The 24,693-nt window shown below is 39.7% G+C and overlaps 1 protein-coding gene across 1 annotated transcript in view; it reads left to right on the top strand.

The window, feature by feature from the left end:
* Positions 1-1,031: 1,031 nt before the first annotated feature.
* Positions 1,032-24,693, top strand: part of LOC308283167 (interferon-induced very large GTPase 1-like) — a gene marked incomplete at both ends in the record, with an annotated part of 47,561 nt that continues 23,899 nt past the window's right edge. Inside the window, 3 exons of the mRNA XM_080723545.1 lie at positions 1,032-1,106; positions 1,566-1,569; positions 1,758-2,036. Coding sequence (XP_080579671.1) covers positions 1,032-1,106; positions 1,566-1,569; positions 1,758-2,036 — 358 coding nt within the window. The remainder of the gene's footprint in view (positions 1,107-1,565; positions 1,570-1,757; positions 2,037-24,693) is intronic.

Here is a 24,693-nt window from a genome sequence, read left to right as displayed (position 1 = left end):
TGAGCTTGTAGATCTGCTATTTTCAAACATTTTGTACTTTTACTTTTGGTACTTTAAGTACATTTGGATACCAATACTTTTGTACTTTTACTCAAGTACATTTTTAATTCTGGACTTTTACTTGTAACAGAGTGATTCTACATTGCAGAATTGATACTTTTACTTAATTATAAAATGTTGGTACTTTTTCCACCACTGTGTAAACGTTTGTGTTCTCATGCCAATAAAGCTTCTTTGAATTGAAGATTGAATTGAAGATTGCTCCCCATGTGGCGGAGTCAGGTCATTGCAGGTTAGAAATTTATTTAAAACTTGAATATCTCAAAAGTCCTATTTCAGCATGGCATCATTCTATAAGCCATATCTTCAAAACTGTTGGGTCAATCTCCACAACCAATATATCATTTTGTAGCTATGATCCCCAGCTTTCAAATGAAATGAAAAAATGAAAATGAAAAAAATTGCAATGACTGGCTGCTGGGGGTGCTGGGACACATATACGCAAATTGTATTTGTACATCTCCCTTAATGTCTAAAGTGTATTTGTGCTAGGCCCAATGTTATCTGTGAAGACGTCGCCAGCACACAAGGAAATCCTTTTCACATGATTTATTTACCAGTCTGGACCCAACAACTACGCGTTTTGACCTGGTCGTAAATAAATAATTTGAAAGGGTTTTCCTTGTGTGCTGGCGACTTCTTCTGTGCATCATGATATTGTTTAGCCGTGCACGAAACATATTTTTATTTAATTGAGTGTTGCGGGCTGTCGGCTCTGTTGCAGTCTCCTCCTCCAATGTTTTCAGTGAACAACAATGGAACGTTAGGCGTCAATGTGAACACGTCGCTAATTACCAGTGTTTTAATAGTCTTGGGTCGCCCTATATCTAAAGCGGGGGTCTCGCCTCTCACGCCAACGCTTTAGTGTTACATCTGGATGTTTTATCAAAGAAACGAGCCTATAGGTACTGCTAATTACTATACTGCTTCTGATTAAAATACCGTCTGCCTTATTATTATCATCAGGGGACATGGTGCAAAAGGAAAGCGCCCCTTCAGAGAGAGCTTTGCAAAGCTTGGAGAACTTCGATCCATTGTACAACAAGGTGAGTAAAATTGGCCCTGTAACTATAGTGATGTAGCCTCTCCCCAAAGAATTTGGACACATTTAAATTCAAAGGATTTCTATTGGCATGAGAAAGCACACGTTTACATTGCCAGAGCAAGTCAGTGTGAAATTATACTACTAATAATATTAAATGATGAATGGGGAACAAATATACATTTGGCATTGTGTAAACGGATATGTAAAATGTGCTCTTATGTTAATATAGACAGGTTATGAAGATAATTAAAACCAATAGCAGCAATCTTTTGCAGTCACTTTTGAAAAAAAATACAGCATTTATTTTGTCTTAAAATGATTTACATACCGGTTTTATACCTCCCCCTCCCCTACTACGAGGCTAGTAGTGAGGTAAATAATGAAAAAGTAGATAATGTAAGTACATGTGCTAGGTGATGTGTGTCCTTTATTTTCGATGTGTTCTGATCTCATCTGGTAGCATGGTAAACCAGGTGGCCATGTGATCTCACAAAAATCATCTGGTTGTTATTACCTTAAACCAATAATTAATGTATTGTAATCTGCCATTGCACCAATCGGCAATAAATAGCATTATTTGATTTATGACAAATTATGATCATTAAAATAAACATGCCATGTATTATAATTGTATTCTTCTGTGTTTTTTCAGGAACACCAGTGTTGGCTCTAACAGCATCAGCAGACATGCAGTCCAGAGACAGAGTCACCCAAATACTACACATGGGCGATGCCAAACAGGTGATTGTGAGCCCCAATCGTAGCAACATCCGACTAGGGCTGGCCTCAACACCACGACGCCAACTACAATGCCTGGATTGGATAGTGGATGATGTTCGAGCCAAGGCAGCATCGATGGCACCAATCATTATCTACTGCCGTTCTTTTAAGGCAGTAGGCGAGGTGTTTAGCTACCTGAAAGCAAAACTCGGTGAGGATCTTTGGTTAGACAAGGACCCAGAGCACAAAATAGACAATAAACTGGTTGGCATTTTCCATTCCAAAACTAAAGAAGAAAACAGGGACAATGGGCCTCATTCACCAATAAGTTCTTAACTTTCTTCTTAACCTGTTCTTAAATTTCTTCCTAAGTTAATTCCTAAGTGAAGTTGAGTCCGATTCATGAAACGTTCTTAGGAAGGCAAAATTGTTCTTAACTATTTTCTTATCATGATGAATGCCAATCCTCGTAACTTGAAGGGGTGTGCCAGCTAATACTAATTATCATAGGTAGACGCCCCACATATCCCAATTTGCATCCCTATTACCATAGGGAGCCACCCACAAATTCCCATATAAGGCACGACTTCATGACACTCTCTGCAGTCACACCTGTGTTTGATTGCTGTACACAGAAATCACAAGAAATCAGTCACATAAAGTTGAGAGAATGAAGTCAAGAATCCCTAAAGTGTAAAGATGGTGGAACACTAGACTCCAAACATTAAAAAGATATACTGTATATCAATACTTCTGTGGAGGTACTTCTGAAGTGAAAAGCTAATTATTTGTATTTAATGAATGAATGTATTTTATTATTTCACTATAGACATCAAGGTAAATTTGCTGAAATTAGAATGTTATCCATATTTCATGTTTGGAAATCGCATTATTAGTGGATATAAAACATTGTATTACTGAAAGCTGGTGGGTGGGTATAGAGAGGCTTTAAGTTAGCAGCTGCTTGGTATGTAATGGGGTGAAGTAGGGTAGGGGTGTGGTTGGGATATGGTGCAAGGGGGGCTTTCAGGTAGGAAGGGGACAGGAAAATGGGCGTGTGGCAGCTGTTGGGATATGGGGGTGAGGGTGTAGGGAGTTGGGTTATGGGGGGGGCGGGGGGGGGGGTGGTGAAGGGTTTTGGGGGGGGGGGAGGGGGGTTGGGATGCAATTTCAGACCTGCTGAAAACTAGTCTAAAGCAGTGGTTCTAAACATTTTCATGTCAAGGACCTCCACATTCTGCAGACCCCCACCTGAAAATATTTTCTGCCTGGGAAGATTTTTCAAGATTTATCATAGTGTTTAAAAAATATCCGATCTACAAGCTCAAAATGGGCTGTAATGGTAATGCCTTGTGAGCTTGTAGATCGGCTATTTTCAAACAAAGTTTAAAACTGGGTTAAAATGGTAAAACTCTTCCTCGTTTTACAGTGGACCCCCTGGAACTTGCTAAAGGATCCCTGGGGGTCCCCAAACCACACTTTGAGAACCACTGCTCTAAAGATATGATACAAATATGTTGGTGATTTAAATCATATTATTATACAACCGTAGAATTGAAGAAACTTAAAGAATAAATTATTTTTGCACAACATGTCACACTTAAGAACTAAAAGGCTGCCCTAAGAGTGCTCTACAGTATGCGTAGATTTCTTCTTAACATAAGAACAAATCACAGCTAAGAAAACATTGGTGTATGCCAAATCTTCTTAAAAAACGTCTTAAAAGGGTCTAAGAAGAAATTTCTTCGTAAGAACGTTCGTAAGTAGGTTGGTGAATCGGGCCCATGTGATTAGGTCACTGAATGGACAGGGGAATTGCAGAGTTGTCGTGGCGACAACTTCACTTGGAATGGGCCTAAACTTTCCCAATGTCTCCCATGTTGTAATGTTTGGTGCACCAGAAGACCCAGAAGATATAGTCCAGCAGGTTGGCAGAGCCGGGAGAAATGGAATGCAGGCTCACGCAGTTCTTTACAAAACAAAGCAGCCATATCCTGTGGAGATGTCAGTAAAAGATCTTATTAAGACAGGCAAAGAGAGCTGCCTCAGAAAAGCCCTGTATGGTAAATTTGAACAGAATACCCAAAGTCTAGAGCCAGGGCATATCTGCTGTACATTTTGTCACAAGTCTTGTTCATGTTTAGCTGAGGCTAGTGTGTGTGCTGCATCTGGTCTTTGTGTGGAGCCTGTGCCCAGCTATGAACAAATGAAAAAGATTATTGTACCTGTAAAGACAAGGGTGGTAACACGCAATCACAAAAAAATAATCAGGGACCTGTTGGAGAAGTACAAAAATGATCTGGTTTCAGCCCATCCATACCTCTTCACTTGCCAGGCTGCTTGTACAGGTTTTAGCACACAGTTGATTGATGCTGTTTTGGGAAATTGTGCAAACATTTTCACCTTAGATTACATTGATAACCACCTTCCTGTGTTCAACCCCCAACATGCAAGGCACATATTACAAGTGATGAGTGACGTTTTTGATGACATTGAAAATATGCCGCCTGTCTCTCCCCCGGAGGATAGCTTTTGTGAGCCAGACATATATTACCGTGGTCATTTTGACAAGGCAGATGACAATGCAGACTGTGTATCTGATGTTGATTCAAGTTCCAGCTCAGATGATGACATTTGAAGTTGGCCTGAACAGTTATTTTGTAATCTTGTATTTTTCTGAAATGCACCTGAATAAAGATGTCCTTGTATACTCAATTTTCTTTTTACTGTCAATTTTACAGCCAATAACTACATTAGTAGTGCTGGACTAAAGTTTCTTAACCAATGGTCCCTGAGGGGATTCTAGGTGGTCACTAAATCTATTTAAGTTTGTAACCAAATGGACCCTTACAGATCCATAACCCTAGAGTGTATAATTCATTCTAATTTACATTAAAGCTACCACTTTTGAGAATTGGAATAATTTTGGTTTATGTTTGCTTGTCATCTCTTCAATGCTACCACATTAATACAATATAGCATGAAATTGTGTCCCAATTCTTATCTGATGATAAAATATTAAAAATGTGGGTCCCAGAGCCTAAATCTCATCAAATGCTGGTCCTTCAGAAGCAGAATAAATGGAGCATTATATAAAAAAGATTGAAAGCCACTTTCCAAGAGTCTAGATTCCTGACAAACTGAATCCAGGTGTAGCTTGATTCATTTCGCCATGTTTTGGTGCAAACCTTTTGACTGGGACATCTTCAGATAGTTATATATTTAGATCTTTGACAACCTACAGCAGTATTTGAATATGGAGTTGCCATTGCCTGGTAAACCATTAATGCAGTGCTTCCCTCATCTGTACAGTTTTATTAATAGTGCTGCTGAACTGTGGTATGCTTTTATGATGATTACATACTAAACCAGTCAATATTGATATTAAGAGAGACTACTTTACATGTTAAATGTTCGAGTAGCCACCATAGATATTCTTTGTGATCTCTCGACAATCAGCAGATCCTATCAATCCACCTAGATCATGGGTGGGCAACTTTGATGGAGGGCCACCATGTTTCCACCTTCACGCCAGAGGGCCACGATGCATATTGCTAGACCCTACTTTGTCATTCGATAGTATCTCATACAAAAGAAGCAAAAATAGCCGATCTACAAGCTAGAAAATGCTGTGCGTTGCAACACGTTTTGAGCTTGGAGATCTGCTATTTTTGCTTTTTGATTTAATTTCAAATGCATTTAGTTATACTCATGTTAACTTTATGAACTTCAATACAAATATGTTGGACATAAAAAAAAAAAAATGTGTTGCCCATCATGTATGACCTAGATAGACTAACCACATATTTTACCTTCAGCTCTGTGGTCAACATAAAATGTGTCATATTTGATGTTTCAACTTATGCTGTCTTTCTGTTCTTTGAAGGACTGACGACTGCCTGAAACTCAATAGCCATCCACAATTTATGTTCCAAAGTACACAAACTCCACTTTATGTGTACCGTGAGACTGTTATTTGCTATATTTACACAATAGTGCTTTTAAAGAAATGCAAAATGTTGTTATTGCAAGCATTTTATTTTGAATTTACACAGATAGAAAAAGCAACATTTACTAATATATACAAACAAAATAACTGCGAACTTGTACATCTGCTTTCTTTTTACTGGAATAAAAGCAAATGCATATGGAAATGGAGACACAAAAAAGTCAGGCATTTTCACATTGGAACTACGCTCCAATCCTCCAGTTTCTCCCTCATCCACCACCGGAATTTCTCATAGTTTATTCCCGACAAGAGGTTCCTGTTCGTTGTCTTGCGATTTGGTGTTGGGGGAAGGGGTCGTTGTCTTTTCACTTTCTGTGGCGTTTTATGAGGCGATTCTCTCGGTCGCTTCTCCGCACGTTTCTCCGGTGGTGTAGTTTTGGGTGAGGTTGCAGCCGTTTCTTCGGATAGTTTCCATTTCTTGAGTGTTGATAACGACTCCACCATTGTTTTTACCTTTGTATTGCACTTATTGCAAATACGACATGATTTGTCGTCCTGTGGCTGCAATTGTAGTCCATATGAAGCCAAACGCAAAAAGATGCTTTGCTTGTCTGGTCCTTCGCGTTCGTAAATCTTCTTGGTGTGTGAAAATTTACCAGCTTTACGGCAATTCTCTTTGCAGAGACGGCAAAAATCATCTACAGCTGATTCAGACATAACGAACAATTTCTAACTATGATAATCGATACGTTACGTTGCTTGAGTAGCTTGTTCTGCTAATGTTGCTTGCTCGCTAGTAGCTAGAGGCAAAAAAGAATGGAAAGGGGAGCGCATATGGATGACGTCACTTGTTTTGAAACGCTGATTGGCTGAATGGGGTTGTCTGTCAACGCTTTACTCCCGCCCATGCTCCCGCCCAGTCCAATCGCTCACACACTGCTGGAGGCCAGTCTCTCCTGCTCGCATTCGAATGAAGGCAGGAAGGGAGACTGGTTTACGAGGCTACCTATTTTCGTCCAATGCCTCACCCCTTATACATAAACATTTTTTCAATTTTGAAAAACTATAATTTTGGCACAAATACTGTTCAGGACTCTACACATTAGGGACACTGTTGCTCCAAACCCGCACCCACCCTGTTTGGGAGCCTGCATGACAATAGTCACACCAACACACCTAAACTGTACATGTATCGGGCACTACAGCAGTCTTACAGCAGTGTTCAACACTTGAAATGGCTGCAACTCTGTGACCATTGCTCTGATCAGTGCAACATATAGGGCTGGATTTGAAAATGTAGTGTCATATAAATGCTATTTCACCCACAGCTTCTTCTGGTCCTGATGGCTGCATCCTACAACACGACTGACAAAGCCCTGGGTAGGCAGCCCGACCTGGTTGAGATATTTGAAGAGGTGAAAAGAGGTCAGTGCACTAACATAGACAGCTTTACAGTCAGTCAGCACATTTACAAGAAATGGATACCTGCAAAACCAAAAGTAAAAGAAGACCTTGTTTTTCAAGATAATCTTTGAACACTGTTAATTCTGCTGCAATATACAGTAGATAACAAGGTTGTATTAAGGTCTCATAAACCTCAGCATGACAGCAATATTTAAGGTTCATGGTTTGCCACGTGCACACGTACAAAGTGGAATGCTTGTGCCTGAACGGTTTGACAACAATAAAAATAATGATTGTTCCAATCATAATCTTCACTCATCACTAATCTTTTCACTGGTCTGGTCTGGTCTGGTCTGGTCTGATCTGGTAAGAGAAGTTTAAGTACTGTGACTCTGACCAGTGGGGGTGGCCTATTGTACAATAAGACACTTTTGGCTGACACCAGCATAGGGAGGATGTGTGTGTGTGTGTGTGTGTGTGTGTGTGTGTGTGTGTGTGTGTGTGTGTGTGTGTGTGTGTGTGTGTGTGTGTGCGCGCGCGACTGTGTGCATGAGTGTGTGTGCCCTATTTGTCACAAGTAGTTTAAATCCAAGTAGAAACAGTTGAGGAATAGAGTTCAAAATCATTCTTATTGTCCAAGCAGATTAATTAATACAAATAATGAATATTAATGACTGATCAAGATAAAACACAAGAATCATAACACACAAAAAACAATGAATGAAGAAAGATGGGGGGGGGGGGGGGGGGAATAAGCACGTCAAAGTGAACTTAATACAATGAAGAAATTGTATTCAGTTTCAACTGTTAATGATAAATAAAACACAACCCATGCAAGCCATAAACCCATGAACCTTGGTGTATGGCTTTTTAGACCTGAATTCTAACAGCCACATTAAGACAATACAAACTCAACCATAACCAAGGATTGAAGGACTTCGTAGACTTGTCTACTGTAAGGCTTTGGTCTCCCTAAAAACGACTGCAGTTGATTCAGAATGCTGCTCTGAGTTCTTACTAATACCAAAATGGTGGAGCTATTTCTCCAGTTCTTAGATATTTACATTGGATTTTATTTTATTTTCATTGTTTACACAGACAGTTGTATGATCATGGAAAACAATGTAGCCTAAGTTGCAAGTATTTCAAGACTAGAAAAGAAAATTTCCAAGAAATTTTAAGTGTGCCTGCAGCTCGCTAAGTCTGTGCAACCTTGTGTAGCGGTTGGTGTTAGCATTAGCGTTACATTTTTTAACATTAGCATTTTTTGCATAAGCTTTAACATTATGGTTCTTCATATGACACCACCCACAGCCATTTCGACTAATTAGTGGCGTTTTGGCGCATTTTTGGCCGTTATCACGGGTCGCACTTTAACGACAGTTTTTTTGAGAAAAAATTGTTTTGTGAGAAAAAAATTGTTTTGTGAGAAAAAAAAAGTTTTTTGAGAAAAAAAAATTTTGAGGAAAAAAAAATTTGAGAAAAAAAAATTTTGAGAAAAAAAATTGAGAAAAAAAAATTGAGAAAAAAAAATTTTGAGAAAAAAAATTTGAGAAAAAAAAATTTGAGAAAAAAAAATTTTTGAGAAAAAAAAATTTGAGAAAAAAAAAATTTGAGAAAAAAAAAATTTTGAGAAAAAAAAAAATTTGAGAAAAAAAATGTTGAGAAAAAAAATTGAGAAAAAAAAATTGAGAAAAAAAAATTGAGAAAAAAAAATTGAGAAAAAAAAATTGAGAAAAAAAAATTTGAGAAAATTTTTTTTTGAGAAAAAAACATTTTTGAGAAAAAAAATTTGAGAAAAAAAAAAGTTGAGAAAAAAAAAAGAATTATGATACCAGCCGCGAGTCTGTACGACAAACGGTTCATGAGTTATAGAGGCACTTCCTGTTTGGCGAAGGACACTTCCTGTTACAGAGGGGGCGGGGCTTAATCAATTACAGCTCATCCCTATTGGCCGGAAAAAGACCAAAGTTGTGTGTGCATTTTAAAGTTTAAATCACGTTGCTAGGCAAAAGTATGGCAGAGTTATGTGGCGCCAAAGTTTCTGGGTTTTTTTCGGAGTCCCCCATTCTAAGTCAATGGGGTTTTTGGGCGTAGTTTTTTGCGAATTACATCGCAATCGTATCACGGATCGGAAAGAAAAAAAAAATTGAGAAAAAAAAAATTGAGAAAAAAAAAGAACTAGAAGAGAAAATTTCTAAGAAATTTTAAGTGTGCCTGCAGCTCGCTAAGTCTGTGCAACCTTGTGTAGCGGTTGGTGTTAGCATTAGCGTTATTTCATTTGACGCAACCCGCGTGTCTGTATGACAAACGGTTCACGAGATCAAGGGTCACTTCCTGTTTGGTGAGGGGCACTTCCTGTTTGGCGAAATAGGCCCCAATTAAGGTCATGGACGATTAATGAATTAAAGCTGCAAGCAGCGATGACCAGGCCCTCGCAGCTCTACCCACGTCACAAGGCCAGCAGCCAATCAGAAACCAAACAGGAAGTCAGCCATTTCGACTAATTAGTGGCGTTTTGGAGCATTTTTGGCCGTTATCACGGGTCGCACTTTAACGACAGTTTTTTGAGAAAAAATTGTTTTGTGAGAAAAAAAATTTGAGAAAAAAACTTTTTTGAGAAAAAGAAATTTTGAAAAAAAAATTGTGAGAAAAAAAAATGTGAGAAAAAAAAATGTTGAGAAAAAAATAATTTTGAGAAAACAATTTTGAGAAAAAAAAATTTTGAGAAAAAAAAAATTTTGAGAAAAAAAAAATTGAGAAAAAAAATTTTTGAGAAAAAAAAAAATGAGAAAAAAATGTTGAGAAAAAACATTTTTTGAGAAAAAAAAATTTTTGAGAAAAAAATTGAGAAAAAAAATTTGAGAAAAAAAAATTTGAGAAAAAAAAATTTTGAGAAAAAAAAAATGAGAAAAAAAATTTGAGAAAAAAAAAATTTGAGAAAAAAAAATTTGAGAAAAAAAATTTTTGAGAAAAAAAAATTTGAGAAAAAAAATTTTTGAGAAAAAAAAAATTTGAGAAAAAAAAATTTGAGAAAAAAAAAAATTGAGAAAAAAAAATTGAGAAAAAAAGAAAAGGTATGACACCAGCCGCAAGTCTGTACGACAAACGGTTCATGAGTTATAGAGGCACTTCCTGTTTGGTGAAGGGCACTTCCTGTTAAAGAGGGGGCGAGGCTTAATCAATTACAGCTCATCCCTATTGGTCGGAAAAAGACCAAAGTTGTGTGAGCATTTTACATTTTAAATGACGTTGCTAGGCAAAAGTATGGCAGAGTTATGTGGCGCCAAAGTTTCTGGGTTTTTTTCGGAGTCCCCCATTCAAAGTCAATGGAGTTTTTGGGCGTTGTTTTTTGCGAATTACATCGCAATCGGAAAGCGGATCGGAAAGAAAAGTAATAGCACACCATTCCCGGCCGAGCCGCACATTTTGATGTATATATTGCGGGGGTGGCGTAAATCGTGTGGCAGTTATTACGTGCCGAAGTTTCCCCCATTCTAAGTCAATGGGGTTTTTTGGCGTCGTTTTTTGCGAATTACGTCGCAATGGTAACGCGGATCGGAAAGAAAAGTAATAGCACACCATTCCCGGCCGAGCCGCACGTTTTGATGTATATATTGCGGCGGTGGCGTAAATTGTGCGGCAGTTATTACGTGCAGAAATTCGTGGCGAAAGACTTAATGACTTAAGTATGGCGGATTACAATAAGTGTTTTGCTATTGCATAGCAGGCACACTTAATTATGATACCAGCCGCGAGTCTGTACGACAAACGGTTCATGAGTTATAGAGGCACTTCCTGTTTGGCGAAGGACACTTCCTGTTACAGAGGGGGCGGGGCTTAATCAATTACAGCTCATCCCTATTGGTCGGAAAAAGACCAAAGTTGTGTGTGCATTTTAAAGTTTAAATCACGTTGCTAGGCAAAAGTATGGCAGAGTTATGTGGCGCCAAGGTTTCTGGGTTTTTTTCGGAGTCCCCCATTCTAAGTCAATGGGGTTTTTGGGCGTCGTTTTTTGCGAATTACATCGCAATCGTATCGCGGATCGGAAAGAAAAGTAATAGCACACCATTCCCGGCCGAGCCGCACATTTTGATGTATATATTGCGGGGGTGGCGTAAATTGTGCGGCAGTTATTACGTGCCGAAGTTTCCCCATTCTAAGTCAATGGGGTTTTTTGGCGTCGTTTTTTGCGAATTACGTCGCAATGGTAACGCGGATCGGAAAGAAAAGTAATAGCACACCATTCCCGGCCGAGCCGCACGTTTTGATGTATATATTGCGGCGGTGGCGTAAATTGTGCGGCAGTTATTACGAGCAGAAATTTGCAAGAACATTACTTACTTACTTACTGACTGACTTAAGTATGGCGGATTACAATAAGTGTTCTGCTATTGCATAGCAGGCACACTTAAAAACAAAATAAAATGTATAAATCTTTTTTTGATTGATTGATTATTTTATTAGACAAAAATGGAGAACAGTACAAGTATAGTCAATACAATTGAAATGTAGTACAGTACAAGTACAGTTAAACACCCTGCCTGAAATGAACGTCCCAAATAAGACCTTTTACAGTCTTTTTTTATGTTGGAAGCCCTCTGTATTTAATGCAAGGACATAATAAATAGCAAGCAAAGAACATATTCAATAATATCACAGTACGTGCACTCCATAGAGGCTAAGGAAAAACCTTTGCCTGCATATTTCATATCTGTCTTTTATAGCGCCACCAGGAGGAAGAGTTATGTTAAACTTTTTTGCCTCAAATCATGAATGCAGCTTGTGCTTTCTGTGAAACTTTACGCACACATTCCCACTAGGTCATGGAACAATGCCACCCTTTTCATATTGGCCTGTTATAGCACCACAAGCAGGTCGACCTTTGCACAACTCATTTTTGGAACAAAATCATGCATGCAACGTCCGATTGCTGTTAAAGGCTGAAGAAGACATGGCACCCTTTTAGTAGGGCAGGAGAGAGGGGTCTACCAGCACCCGAATGTTTTCGAAACCTGTTTTTTTAGAACCCTTATGGTGTCTAGTTATGATTTCTGCTTGTTGCTGTGGTCAACTAATGTCCCATGGGGTTCATTTTTAACCTTTTCTTACTTCTATCCCCAATTTGAACCATACATGGACATAACAGAAAATGCCATAACTCTTGAAGTAAACAACCTACAGGGAAAAATTAACACATTTTTCTATGTGATTTTGAGGAATTCATTTCCGTCATCATTTTTAACATTCAAGCACATCTTGACCCTATTTCAGGTCAGAAACAGCGAAAAAAAGACCAGACATGTTCAAAACACATCTATATTTCTCTTTGTACAAATAAATTAACGTGTATTCTTTTTATACCACATATTTTTAGGACCCTTATGGTGTCTAGTTGTGATTTGTTCTTGTTGCCGTGGTCAACTAATGTCCCATGGGGTTCATTTTTAACCTTTTCTTACATCTATCCCCAATCTGAACCATACGATGGACAACATAAAATTCCTTAACTCTTGAAGTAAACAACCTACAGGGACAAATTAACAAATGTTTCCATATGATTTTGACACAAGGATTTCATTTTTTACAGTAGAGTCAGCTCTGGATATAGTGGCTCCTATGAAAACTAAAAAGAAACATAAAGTAAAAGAAGCACCCTGGATAAACGATCATATACGCTCACTCAAGAAACAATGCCGCAAAGCAGAGCGAGCTTGGAGAAAAAATAAACTAACTATCCATCTACAGATTTTTAAGTCATTAACAGCCACGTACAATAAAACCATGCGTCTGGCTAGGCAGGCCTATTTTTCCGGAATTATTAATGAGAACAAGAACAATGCTAGGGTCTTATTCTCCACTATTGAACGCCTCTTAAACCCCCCCCAGTCCTACAAGCAGTCACTCCTTGCCTCTAAAGCAAAGTGTAATGAGTTTGCATCCTTCTTTGACAACAAAATTGTGAACATTCGAGCTGGTATTATGAATAATACTGTCACAAATGCAAATGCGGTTAATGGTGCCATGTGTAAAAGTGTAGATAAATCTAGGGGCAGCCTAGTATCATTTTGTGAAATTGATGAAGAGGAACTTCGTAAAACCATATCGCAAATGACATCGTCTTCTTGCTCGCTGGATGCAATACCCACGCCATTTCTCAAAGAGGTTGTAGACTGTGTGATTGGAGATATCCTAAAAATAGTAAATAACTCTATACAATCAGGTGTCTTTCCAGAAACACTGAAAACGGCCGTAGTTAAGCCCTTACTCAAGAAACACAACCTCGACCCGTCCATGCTGTGTAATTATAGACCCATTTCCAATTTGCCTTTTCTGGGCAAGGTCCTAGAAAAAATTATCTTTCATCAATTGGATGTATTTCTGCAGAACAATAAGGTGCACAACAAATTCCAATCCGGTTTCAGGAAAGGACACAGCACAGAAACTGCACTTTTAAAAGTAATTAATGATCTTAGGGTGTCTGCTGATAACAAAAATGTATCCGTTCTCCTACTGCTGGATCAAACGGCGGCTTTTGACACAATTGACCATACAATTCTAATACAACGTCTTGAACACTGGGTAGGGCTGTCAGGCACAGCTTTGTCCTGGTTTTACTCCTACCTAACAGGCAGAAGCTACTTTGTTAATCTAGCTGACTTTGAGTCAAACAAACACAACATCTGCTCTGGTATTCCACAGGGCTCAATTCTTGGTCCTTTATTATTCTCCCTCTATATACTGCCGCTGGGAGAACTTATTTCCGCTCACGGTGTGAATTTCCATTTCTATGCTGATGACACCCAGCTGTACCTTTCGGTAGCTCCGGACGACCCCTGTGCTCTAGACCCATTGCTGACGTGTGTGTCTAGCATAAAATGCTGGATGAGTGAGAACTTTCTCAAACTAAATGAGGACAAGACAGAAGTTCTCATAATTGGTTCTACTGCGCAGAGAGAATCAATAATAAGTAGACTTGGTAACCTGTCTAAAGAAAGTAACACTTCTGTAAAGAACCTGGGAGTGATCATTGACGCTGAATTGAATTTTAATACACACATTAATCATGTCACCAAGATTGCCTTCTTTCACCTTAGAAATATTGCGCGAATTAGAGCCTATCTAACATTGGACGATGCAAAAACGCTGATCCACGCTTTTGTTTTCTCTCGGCTTGATTACTGCAACGCACTTCTCTCTGGTCTGCCAAAGAAAACAACTGACAGTTTGCAACTTGTTCAAAATGCGGCAGCCAGAGTTTTAACTAAAGCTAAGATGAGAGAACATATTACTCCAGTCTTAGCGTCGCTACACTGGCTCCCGGTTGTTTTTAGGATTGATTTTAAAATTATTTTACTTGTTTATAAAGCTCTAAATGGTCTGGCACCTTCGTACCTCTATGACTGCCTGCATAGATACGTTCCAAACCGCCCACTCAGGTCTTCTAGTGCTGACCTACTCGATGTGCCTAAAATGAAATATAAAAAATATGGTGAAGCAGCTTTCTGCTTCTACGGACCGACAGTTTGGAATAAACTCCCACTACACCTAAGACAGGCAGCCTCTGTGGATAGCTTTAAAGCACAGCTCAAGACCTATTTCTTTACTCTTGCTTTTAGCTGAATTATTTTTTTATCTCTTTGATGCTATTGACGTCCACACTGTTCTGAAATTGTTCTTCAATGTTTTATGTTTTTATTGTTCTGCTTAGATAGATGATAGATAGATAGATGCTTTATTTGTCCTTGCGGAAATTCTTTTTGCACCAAGCAGTCATCAGGACACAAAATCACAACACATAATACACGATACATGAATGACAAGACAAAACTCATAATTCACTGACAACATGGTACACACCACAATACATGAATAACAAGACAAACTCACAGTTCACTAACAACATGATACAAAACAGGCTACCAGTCATAACACCTTATGCACGGAACTGAGCTGGGGCTTGTTTGTTCAGAAGCCCTATACTAGTGGGGACAAATGTCCTCGAGGCCCTCGCCTTCAACGCAGGTACTGTGTACCGTCGTCCTGAGTGCATAAGGTCGTATTGACTGTATAATGGGTGTGTTCTATCCCTAGAAATGGCTTTGCCCTTCCTGAGCACACGGGTCTCATACATAGAGGTCATACTCTCCAGCTGTACCCCAGCTATCTTGCTGGATACATTTATGATTTTATGGAGCCTGTTCTTGTTGACCAACGATAAGGAGCCATACCAGGCAATAAAACAAAAAGTTAATGCACTTTCCACAAAGGAGCGATGGAAAAGTAACATTAAACTTTTATCCACATTATACTTTCTCAGTCTGCGCATAAAATGCAGCCTCTGCTGGCCTTTCTTATAGATGGCATCGGTGTTCGAATTCCATGTCAGCTTTGAATCAATCGTTGTACCCAAGTACTTGTATTCATCAACAGTCTCTACCTCATCCCCATCAATGACTATTTTCTGGTGTGCAGCATCACAACTGGTCCGGAAATCAAATATAACCTCCTTAGTTTTTTTAATATTCAACTGAAGGAAATTATTCTTACACCAACCAGAAAACTCGTCCACTGTTCTTCGATAGCCTATCTCGTCATCCTCGATCAAACCAACAATGGCTGTGTCGTCGGCAAATTTAACAATACAGGTGTTATCAGAGTCGCTCCTACAGTCGCTTGTGTACAGAGTGAACAATACTGGTGAAATCACGCTCCCTTGCGGGGCCCCCGTGTTGGTCGTAATAGGGAGAGATATTGCTTTATTCACCCTGACATGTTGTACCCGATCAGTCAGGAAGGACTCCACCCATCTGATGATATTGGTGTTAACACCCATATCATACAGTTTTCTCATCAGTATGTGAGGTCTCATAGTGTTAAATGCCGACGAGAAGTCTACAAAGAGTACACGAGCATATCGTTTCTTTTCAGGTTTATCTAGGTGACAGTAGATCTTATTAAGCATCACAAGAAGAGCGTCATCAGTACCCCTCCCCTTTCTATATGCAAACTGTAACGGGTCCATTTCATGTTGCACGTTACTAAGAAGGTTATTTAAAACAATGCGCTCCAAAGATTTCATAATTAGTGATGTCAAGGCAACAGGCCGATAGTCATTAAGGACTTTGGGATTGGACATTTTCGGCACTGGGACTATGAGCGAGGTCTTCCATGCTTTTGGAATATAATGTGTATCTATAGATAACTGGAACATGTGTCTCAGTACAGGGCTGAGCTGTTCCCTACACTCCTTGAGCACATAACCCCTTATCCCATCGGGACCCGGTGCTTTGCGTGGGTTAATTCTTTTGAGTGTTCTACACACCTCCTCCTCTGTTATAATAAGTAATTGACCACTGCCAAATTGGTCCTTTAACAAATTACGTTCGGTTGAAAAATCAGAGGTATCAAATCTGCCATAAAAGGTATTTAATTCATTGGCAAAAGACTGATCATCACTAGTGTTAATGACATCTTTCTTTTCCTTTATTCCAACCATTGTGTACAGCCCCTTCCATGCTTGTCTTACATTGGAATCCTTCATTTGTTTTTCAATCTTAAGTTTGTAGTTGTGTTTACATTCAGTGGCTATGCGTTTTATCTCTTTCTGCATAGCTTGCACTTTAATCAGGTCACCCTGTTCAAAAGCACGTTTTTTTCTAAACAATGCTTCTTTCATTTCCTTATTCATCCATGGTTTATCATTTGGAAACACTTTGATCCGTTTGGATGGAATAACACTATCTACACAGAACTGTATGTAGTGTGTTTGAACAGAGTTAAGCTCTTCAAGATCAGCACATGTCTCATTAAACATGTCCCACAAAGTACAATCAAAACACCCCTTAAGACAGTCCAGTGACTCCTCACTCCACTTTAGAATGTTTTTTACTTCGGGTTTGCTTGATTTGAGTCTCTGTTTGTAATGTGGGATCAGATGGACCGCATTATGATCAGAAGTCCCAAGCTTCATTTTCTTGTGACTCCTATATGCGTCCTTTATGTTTCCAAAGCACAAGTCCAGAGTATTTTCCTTACGTGTGGGGCAAGTGACATATTGGTAGAAATTAGGCAGTGTCTGTTTAAGTGAACAACCGTTGAAGTCACCCAGGATAAACTTGGGCGAGTCAGGAGAAATATTCTCCTGCTTGGCTATCGATTCATATATTACCCCCGCGGCTGCATTCATATTCGCCCGGGGATGAATATAGACAACAGTGACAAATAGCTGACCAAATTCCCTTGGCAAGTAAAAGGGTCTTAGTGAGACAGAAAGGAGTTCAATGTCTTCCGAGCAATAGGAGTCTCTGAGTGTGTAGTCTTTGCACCACCGTTCATTCACAAATATACACACTCCCCCGCCCGTATCTTTATCCGTCACCTCACGGTCTCGGTCAAGTCTAATGGGCTCACTGAACCCTGGAACACGGATGGAATCATTGACAATCGTGTCGTCAAGCCAAGTTTCACTGAAACAAAGCATGCAGCTTTCCCTGTACTCAGAGAAGTACCTCACCGCGTTTTGTAGTTTGTTGTACTGCCGCGGGAGAGAGCGGACGTTTGCGAGGAGTATTGTCGGCAGTGGTGGCCTCGATCCGCGGCTGCGGATTCTCCGCCGTACCCCTCCTCGTCGGCCCCTCTTCCGCGTTGATCGCTGGTCTCTTCTCACGCATTCCTCCGGTACATTAAGTGGAACGTTGCCACGATCGCTGTATTCCCTCAGCTGGTATAGCTGATCATGGCCGTAGCGGAGGACCAAGTGGCCCCCCGTGGAGGTGCGATCAGCGGTGTTGAGCGTCAGCGTCGCCGGCAACAGCAGGTAGATGACATAAGCAGTAATATACAAAACAATGGCTATATGCATTGTAGCCAACTTCGGTTGTTCCAACTACCAGTACTTAATGATAGTATAACTGGTGTCTGTCTTGGGCCAGGTGCCCAGTGAACGTACAAAAAAAACACAAAACAAACAAACAGTCCTGACGAGCTACAGGTACCCGTCGCCACAGTGCAGCGCCAGTACTTTAAAGTTGACTTTTTTTTTGCTTTATTGTATTCATATGTATTTTATTTTTTCTGTTAAGTAACTGTGCTTCATTTTCTGCTCTGTAAAGCACTTTGAGCTGCATTTCATGTCATGAAAGGTGCTATACAAATAAAGCTTTATTATTATTATTATTATTATTTCCGTCATAATCTTTAACATTCAAGCACATCTTGACCCTATTTCAGGACAGAAACAGCAAAAAACTACCAGAAAATGTTCAAACACACATCTATAGTTCCTCTTTGTACAAATAAATGAAGGTGTATTCTTTTTATACCACATGTTTTTTGGACCCTAATGGTGTCTAGTCAATATTTCTTCTTGTTGCCGTGGTCAATCAATGTCGCTTGGGGTTCATTTTAACCATTTCTTACACCTATCCCCAAAACAAAACATAAGATGGAGATAATAGAAAGTACCATAACTCTTGAAGTAAACAACATACAGAGACAAATCAACACATTTTCCCACATAATTTGCACCCAAGGAACTCATTAAAGTGGTTATTCGAGCAGCTGAGCCAATCTTTGGTGCGTGTCAGTCCCCATCTCTCTCCCCGTTTACTTGTCAGTCTACTGTCCTGTCAATAAAGGCATAAAGCCCAAAAACATATCTGGGGAAGAAAGTTGCCACATGAACCCCATGGGACATGAGTTGGGCAACAAGACTAAACCTTGACACTAGACACCATTAGGGTACTAAGAAACATGTGGTGTGACCTTAAAGATTTTGTAGAAAGAGAAATATAGATTTGAATATTTTCTGCAATTCTTGTGCAGTTTCTGCCATGAAGTAGTGTCAAAATGTGCTTGAATCTTAATAATAACCACTTTAATGAGTTCCTTGGGTGCAAATGATGTGGCAAAATGTGTTGATTTGTCTCTGTATGTTGTTTACTCAAGAGTTATGGTATCTCCATCTTATGTTTTGTTTTGGGGATAGGTGTAAGAAAGGGTTAAAATGAACCCCAAGTGACATTGATTGACCACGGCAGACATATTGACTAGACACCATTAAGGTCCAAAAAACAGTTGATATAAAAAGAATACACCTTCATTCACAAAGAGAAATATAGATGTGTGTTTGAACATTTTCTGGTTGTTTTTCGCCGTTTCTGTACTGAAATAGGGTTAAGATGTGCTTGAATGTTAAAAATAATGACGGAAATGAAATACTTGTGTCAAAATCATATGGAAAATGTGTTAATTTGTCCCTGTAGGTTGTTTAGTTCAAGAGTTAAGGAATTTTATGTTGTCCATCGTATGGTGCAGATTGGGGATAGATGTAAGAAAAGGTTAAAAATTAACCCCATGGGACATTAGTTGACCACGGCAACAAGAACAAATCACAACTAGACACCATAAGGGTCCTAAAAATATGTGGTATAAAAAGAATACACGTTAATTTATTTGTACAAAGAGAAATATAGATGTGTTTTGAACATGTCTGGTCTTTTTTCGCTGTTTCTGACCTGAAATAGGGTCAAGATGTGCTTGAATGTTAAAAAACGATGACGGAAATGAATTCCTTAATGGGTCAAACTCATATAGGAAAATGTGTTCATTTGTCCCTGTAGGTTGTTTACTTCAAGAGTTATGGCATTTTCTGTTATGTCCATGTATGGTTCAAATTGGGAATAGAAGTAAGAAAAGGTTAAAAATGAACCCCATGGGACATTAGTTGACCACGGCAACAAGCAGAAATCATAACTAGACACCATAAGGGTCCTAAAAAAACAGGTTTCGAAAACATGTCATTCGGGTGCTGGTAGACCCCTCTCTCCTGCCCTACTATTTTCACATTGGCCTATTATAGCGCCATCAGGAGGACACAATAACCTTCCAGACCTGTGTTCGGAAGAGCAATGCTTCTAGTTGTTGTTGCTTTTTTTTTTTTTTGGCCTTGTCTTGACAAAAATACTTTTCTTATGTACTAACAGTACTAACTACAGAGACAGCTTCACAGTCAGTCCGCCCATTTCCAAGAAATGGATACCTGCAAAACACTAAAAGAAAATCTTGTTTTTCACGGAGACACCACAGTGCACGTGTCTCAAGTCCTGGCGCCCCTTTGCCACACAGGCCCAGGAACTGCTCCACACAACACCATCTGGTGTATGAGAGGGTGGCTGGATTCAAAGTTCATCTTCTGGGCATTATATTCAGGGAAAATAGCTGATTTACACACTCACATTGCGCTGTGACGTGTTGTGAGCTTGTACTGTAGATCAGCTAAATTAGACATAGAGATTTGGGGCCCTATTTCCATCCATGCCTCACCCCTTTTTTCAATTTTGAAAAACTATAATTTTGGCACAAAAACTGTTCAGGACTCTACCTTGGGCAAAGTCCCACATCAGGGACACTGTTGCTCCAAACCTGCACCCACCCTGTTGGGGGGCCTGCCATGACAATAGTCACACCAACACACCTAAACTGTACATGTATCGGGCACTACAGCAGTCTTACAGCAGTGTTCAACTCTTGAAATGGCTGCAACTCTGTGAAACTGTCAAACTGTGACCACTGACCATTGCTCTGATCAGTGCAACATATAGGGCTGGATTTGAAAATGTAGTGTCATATAAATGCTATTTCACCCACAGCTTCTTCTGGTCCTGATGGCTGCATCCTACAACACGACTGACAAAGCCCTGGGTAGGCAGCCCGGCCTGGTGGAGATATTTGAAGAGGTGAAAAGAGGTCAGTGTAGTAACATAGACAGCTTTACAGTCAGTCAGCACATTTCCAAGAAATGGATCCCTACAAAACCAAAAGTAAAAGAAGACCTTGTTTTTCAAGCTAATCTTTGAACACTGTTAATTCTGCTGCAATACAGCAGATAACAAGGTTGTATAAAGGTCTCATAAACCTCAGCATGACAGCAATATTTAAGGTTCATTGTTTGCCACACACACACACACACACACACACACACACACACACACACACACACACACACACACACACACACACACACACACACACATACACACACACACACACACACACAATGGTGTGTGTGTGTGTGTGTGTGTGTGTGTGTGTGTGTGTGTGTGTGTGTGTGTGTGTGTGTGTGTGTGTGTGTGTGTGTGACTGCGTGCGTGTGTGCGTGTGCATGCACGTGTGCATGAGTGTGTGTGCCCTACTTGTCACAAGTAGTTTAAATCCAAGTAGAAACAGTTGAGGAATAGAGGAATATAAATAGAACATTTTTGTTAAAAATCGTTCTTATTGTCCAAGCAGATTAATTAATAAAAATAATGAATATTAATGACTGATCATTCAGATAAGTACAGTAACGCTGTGGTCTCCCTAAAACGACTGCAGTTGATTCAGAATGCTGCTCTGAGTTCTTACTAATACCACAAAAAAAATGTTGCACGTATTTCAAGTAAACAGAATAAAATGTATAAATCCTTTTTTGATTGATTGATTGATTGATTATTTTATTAGACAAAAATGGAGAACAGTAGAAGTATAATCAATGCAATAGAAATGTAGTACAGTTACAGTACAAGTACAGTTAAACACCCTGCCTAAAAGGAACATCTCAAATAAGACCTTTTACAGTCTTTTTTATGTTGGAAGCCCTCTGTATTTAATGCATGGACATAATAAATAGCAAGCAAAGAAAATATTCAATAATATCACAGTATGTGCACTCCATAGAGGCTAAGGAAAAACCTTTGCCTGCATATTTCACATCTGTCTTTTATAGCGCCACCAGGAGGAAGACTTATGTTTAACTTTTTTGCCTCAAATCATAAATGCAGCTTGTGCTTTCCGTGAAACTTTCCACGCACATTCCCACTAGGTCATGGAACAATGCCACCCTTTTCATATTGGCCTGTTATAGCGCCACAAGCAGGTCGACCTTTGCACAACTCATTTTTGGAACAAAATCATGCATGCAACGTCCGATTGCTGTTAAAGCTTGAAGAAGACATGGCACCCTTTTCACATTGGCCTATTATAGCGCCACCAGGAGGCCACAATAACCTTCCAGAGCTGTGTTCGGAAGAGCAATGCTTCTAGTTGTTGTTGCTTTTTTTTTTTTTTTTTTGCCTTGTCTTGACAAAAATACTTTTCTTATGTACTAACAGTACTAACTACAGAGACAGCTTCACAGTCAGTCCGCCCATTTCCAAGAAATGGATACCTGCAAAACACTAAAAGAAAATCTTATTTTTCACAGAGACACCACAGTGCACGTGTCTCAAGTCCTGGCGCCCCTTTGCCACACAGGCCCAGGAACTGCTCCACACAACACCAGCTGGTGTATGAGAGGGTGGCGTAGTCATTTCGGTCCCATCCTAATTTACAGTACACTAAGACAGATTAAGACATAATAAAGCCATAATGAGAAATAATGTGTTGGTAACTAATAATTATGTTTTATTAGACAGAAACAAAGACAGAATAGCACAAAGAGCGACTACATTCTCTGGCACCGGCACCTGCCGACCTGCAGTTCGACCATCAGTCGTGCTGCATCGCCCGGCGACTGCTGGTGGAACTGCCTGGCCTATCGCCAGCGACGCAGTGCGACTGCCGTTCGAACTGCCGGTCGTGCGGCGGTACCTGCCGCGATAGTTCCGCGGCAGGTGCCGGTGCCAGAGAATGTATCCGCTCTTTTTGCTATTCTGTCTTTGTTTCTGTCTAATAAAACATATTAGTTCTAATTACCAACACATTGTTTCTTATTATGGCTTTATCATGTCTTATTCGGTCTTAAAGTGTACTTTAAATTAAGATGGGACCGCCACACCTGGTTAAACTTTAACTGTTCTAGTGGTGCCTGTACTCATCTGTGTAAACATACAGATATACTTGTGATGTCATACTGTAGGTGACTTTAGGACTTAAGTTGAAGTAAAATTCAAATACACATTAATGGTGGTTTAAGTGTTTATTTTTAGTTTAAAGATTATGATGATCTCTCCAGCTCTTTAGTGAACAGAAAATACATCAGGTCAAGATACCACAATTTATTAGTTTATTATAGTTCTCTCCCAATTTCAAGCTGATGGCCAGCTTTCAAGCTGGATTCAGAGTTCCTCTTCTGGGCATGCTATTAAGCGAAAATAGCTGATTTACACACTCACATTGCGCTGTGACGTGTTGTGAGCTTGTACTGTAGATCAGCTAAATTAGACATAGAGGTTCGGGGCTCTATTTCCATCCATGCTTCACCCCTTTTTTCAATTTTGAAAAACTATAATTTTGGCACAAAAGCTGTTCAGGACTCTACTGTGGGGAAAGTCCCACTAGGGACTTTCCCAAACCTGCTCCAAACCTGCACCCACCCTGTTGGGGGGCCTGCCATGACAATAGTCACACCAACACACCTAAACTGTACATGTATCGGGCACTACAGCAGTCTTACAGCAGTGTTCAACACTTGAAATGGCTGCAACTCTGTGACCATTGCTCTGGTCAGTGCAACATATAGGGCTGGATTTGAAAATGTAGTGTCATATAAATGCTATTTCACCCACAGCTTCTTCTGGTCCTGATGGCTGCATCCTACAACACGACTGACAAAGCCCTGGGTAGGCAGCCCGGCCTGGTGGAGATATTTGAAGAGATGAAAAGAGGTCAGTGTAATAACATAGACAGCTTTACAATCAGTCAGCACATTTCCAAGAAATGGATCCCTGCAAAACAAAAAGTAAAGAAGCTAATTTTCAAGCTAATCTTTGAACGCTGTTAATTCTGCTGCAATATACAGTAGATAACAAGGTCGTATTAATGGTCTCATAAACATCAGCATGACAGCAATATTTAAGGTTCATAGTTTGCCACACGCACATTTACAAAGTGTAATGAACACGTCAAAGTGAACATAATACAATGAATTGTATACATTCAGCTTCAATTGTTGTTTGATAAAAAAAAACACAACCCATGCAAGCCATGAACCCATGAACCTTTGGCTTTTTAGATCTGAATTCTAACAGCCACATTAATACAATACAATTCAACCATAACCTTATGAATATATCAAGGATTGAAGGACTTCTGTCCTGTATGTAGACTTGACTACTGTAAGGCTGTGGTCTCCCTAAAAACGACTGCAGTTGATTCAGAATGCTGCTCTGAGTTCTTACTAATACCAAAATACGTGGAGCTATTTCTCCAGTTCGTAGATATTTACATTGGATTTACACTGCAGCCAAATCCAGCCTGAATCAGATCTTTGTCACTTCCAGATTGGAATGTGATTGGTTTCATATGACCATGTGACCACTTAAACCAATCAGATTCCAATCTGGATGTGACAGAGATCAGATTCAGGCTGGATTTGGCTGCAGTGTTCGGAATGGGGCTTCGGAAGGGGGGTGTTAGAAGTGGGGGTGACTGTGTGTCTGTGTTTTGGCATAATACTGTGTATTTCTGTGCATCTGTGCTTCCGGGTCAAAATGACCCGAACAGCACTAAAGGTTCAAAAAATATGAGGGGGGTG

Source organism: Nannobrachium achirus, assembly GCF_963921795.1.
Source record: "Nannobrachium achirus genome assembly, chromosome: 4".
In the NCBI taxonomy this organism is placed as follows: Eukaryota; Metazoa; Chordata; class Actinopteri; order Myctophiformes; family Myctophidae; genus Nannobrachium; species Nannobrachium achirus.
This window is presented reverse-complemented; position numbering and strand designations above follow the sequence as displayed.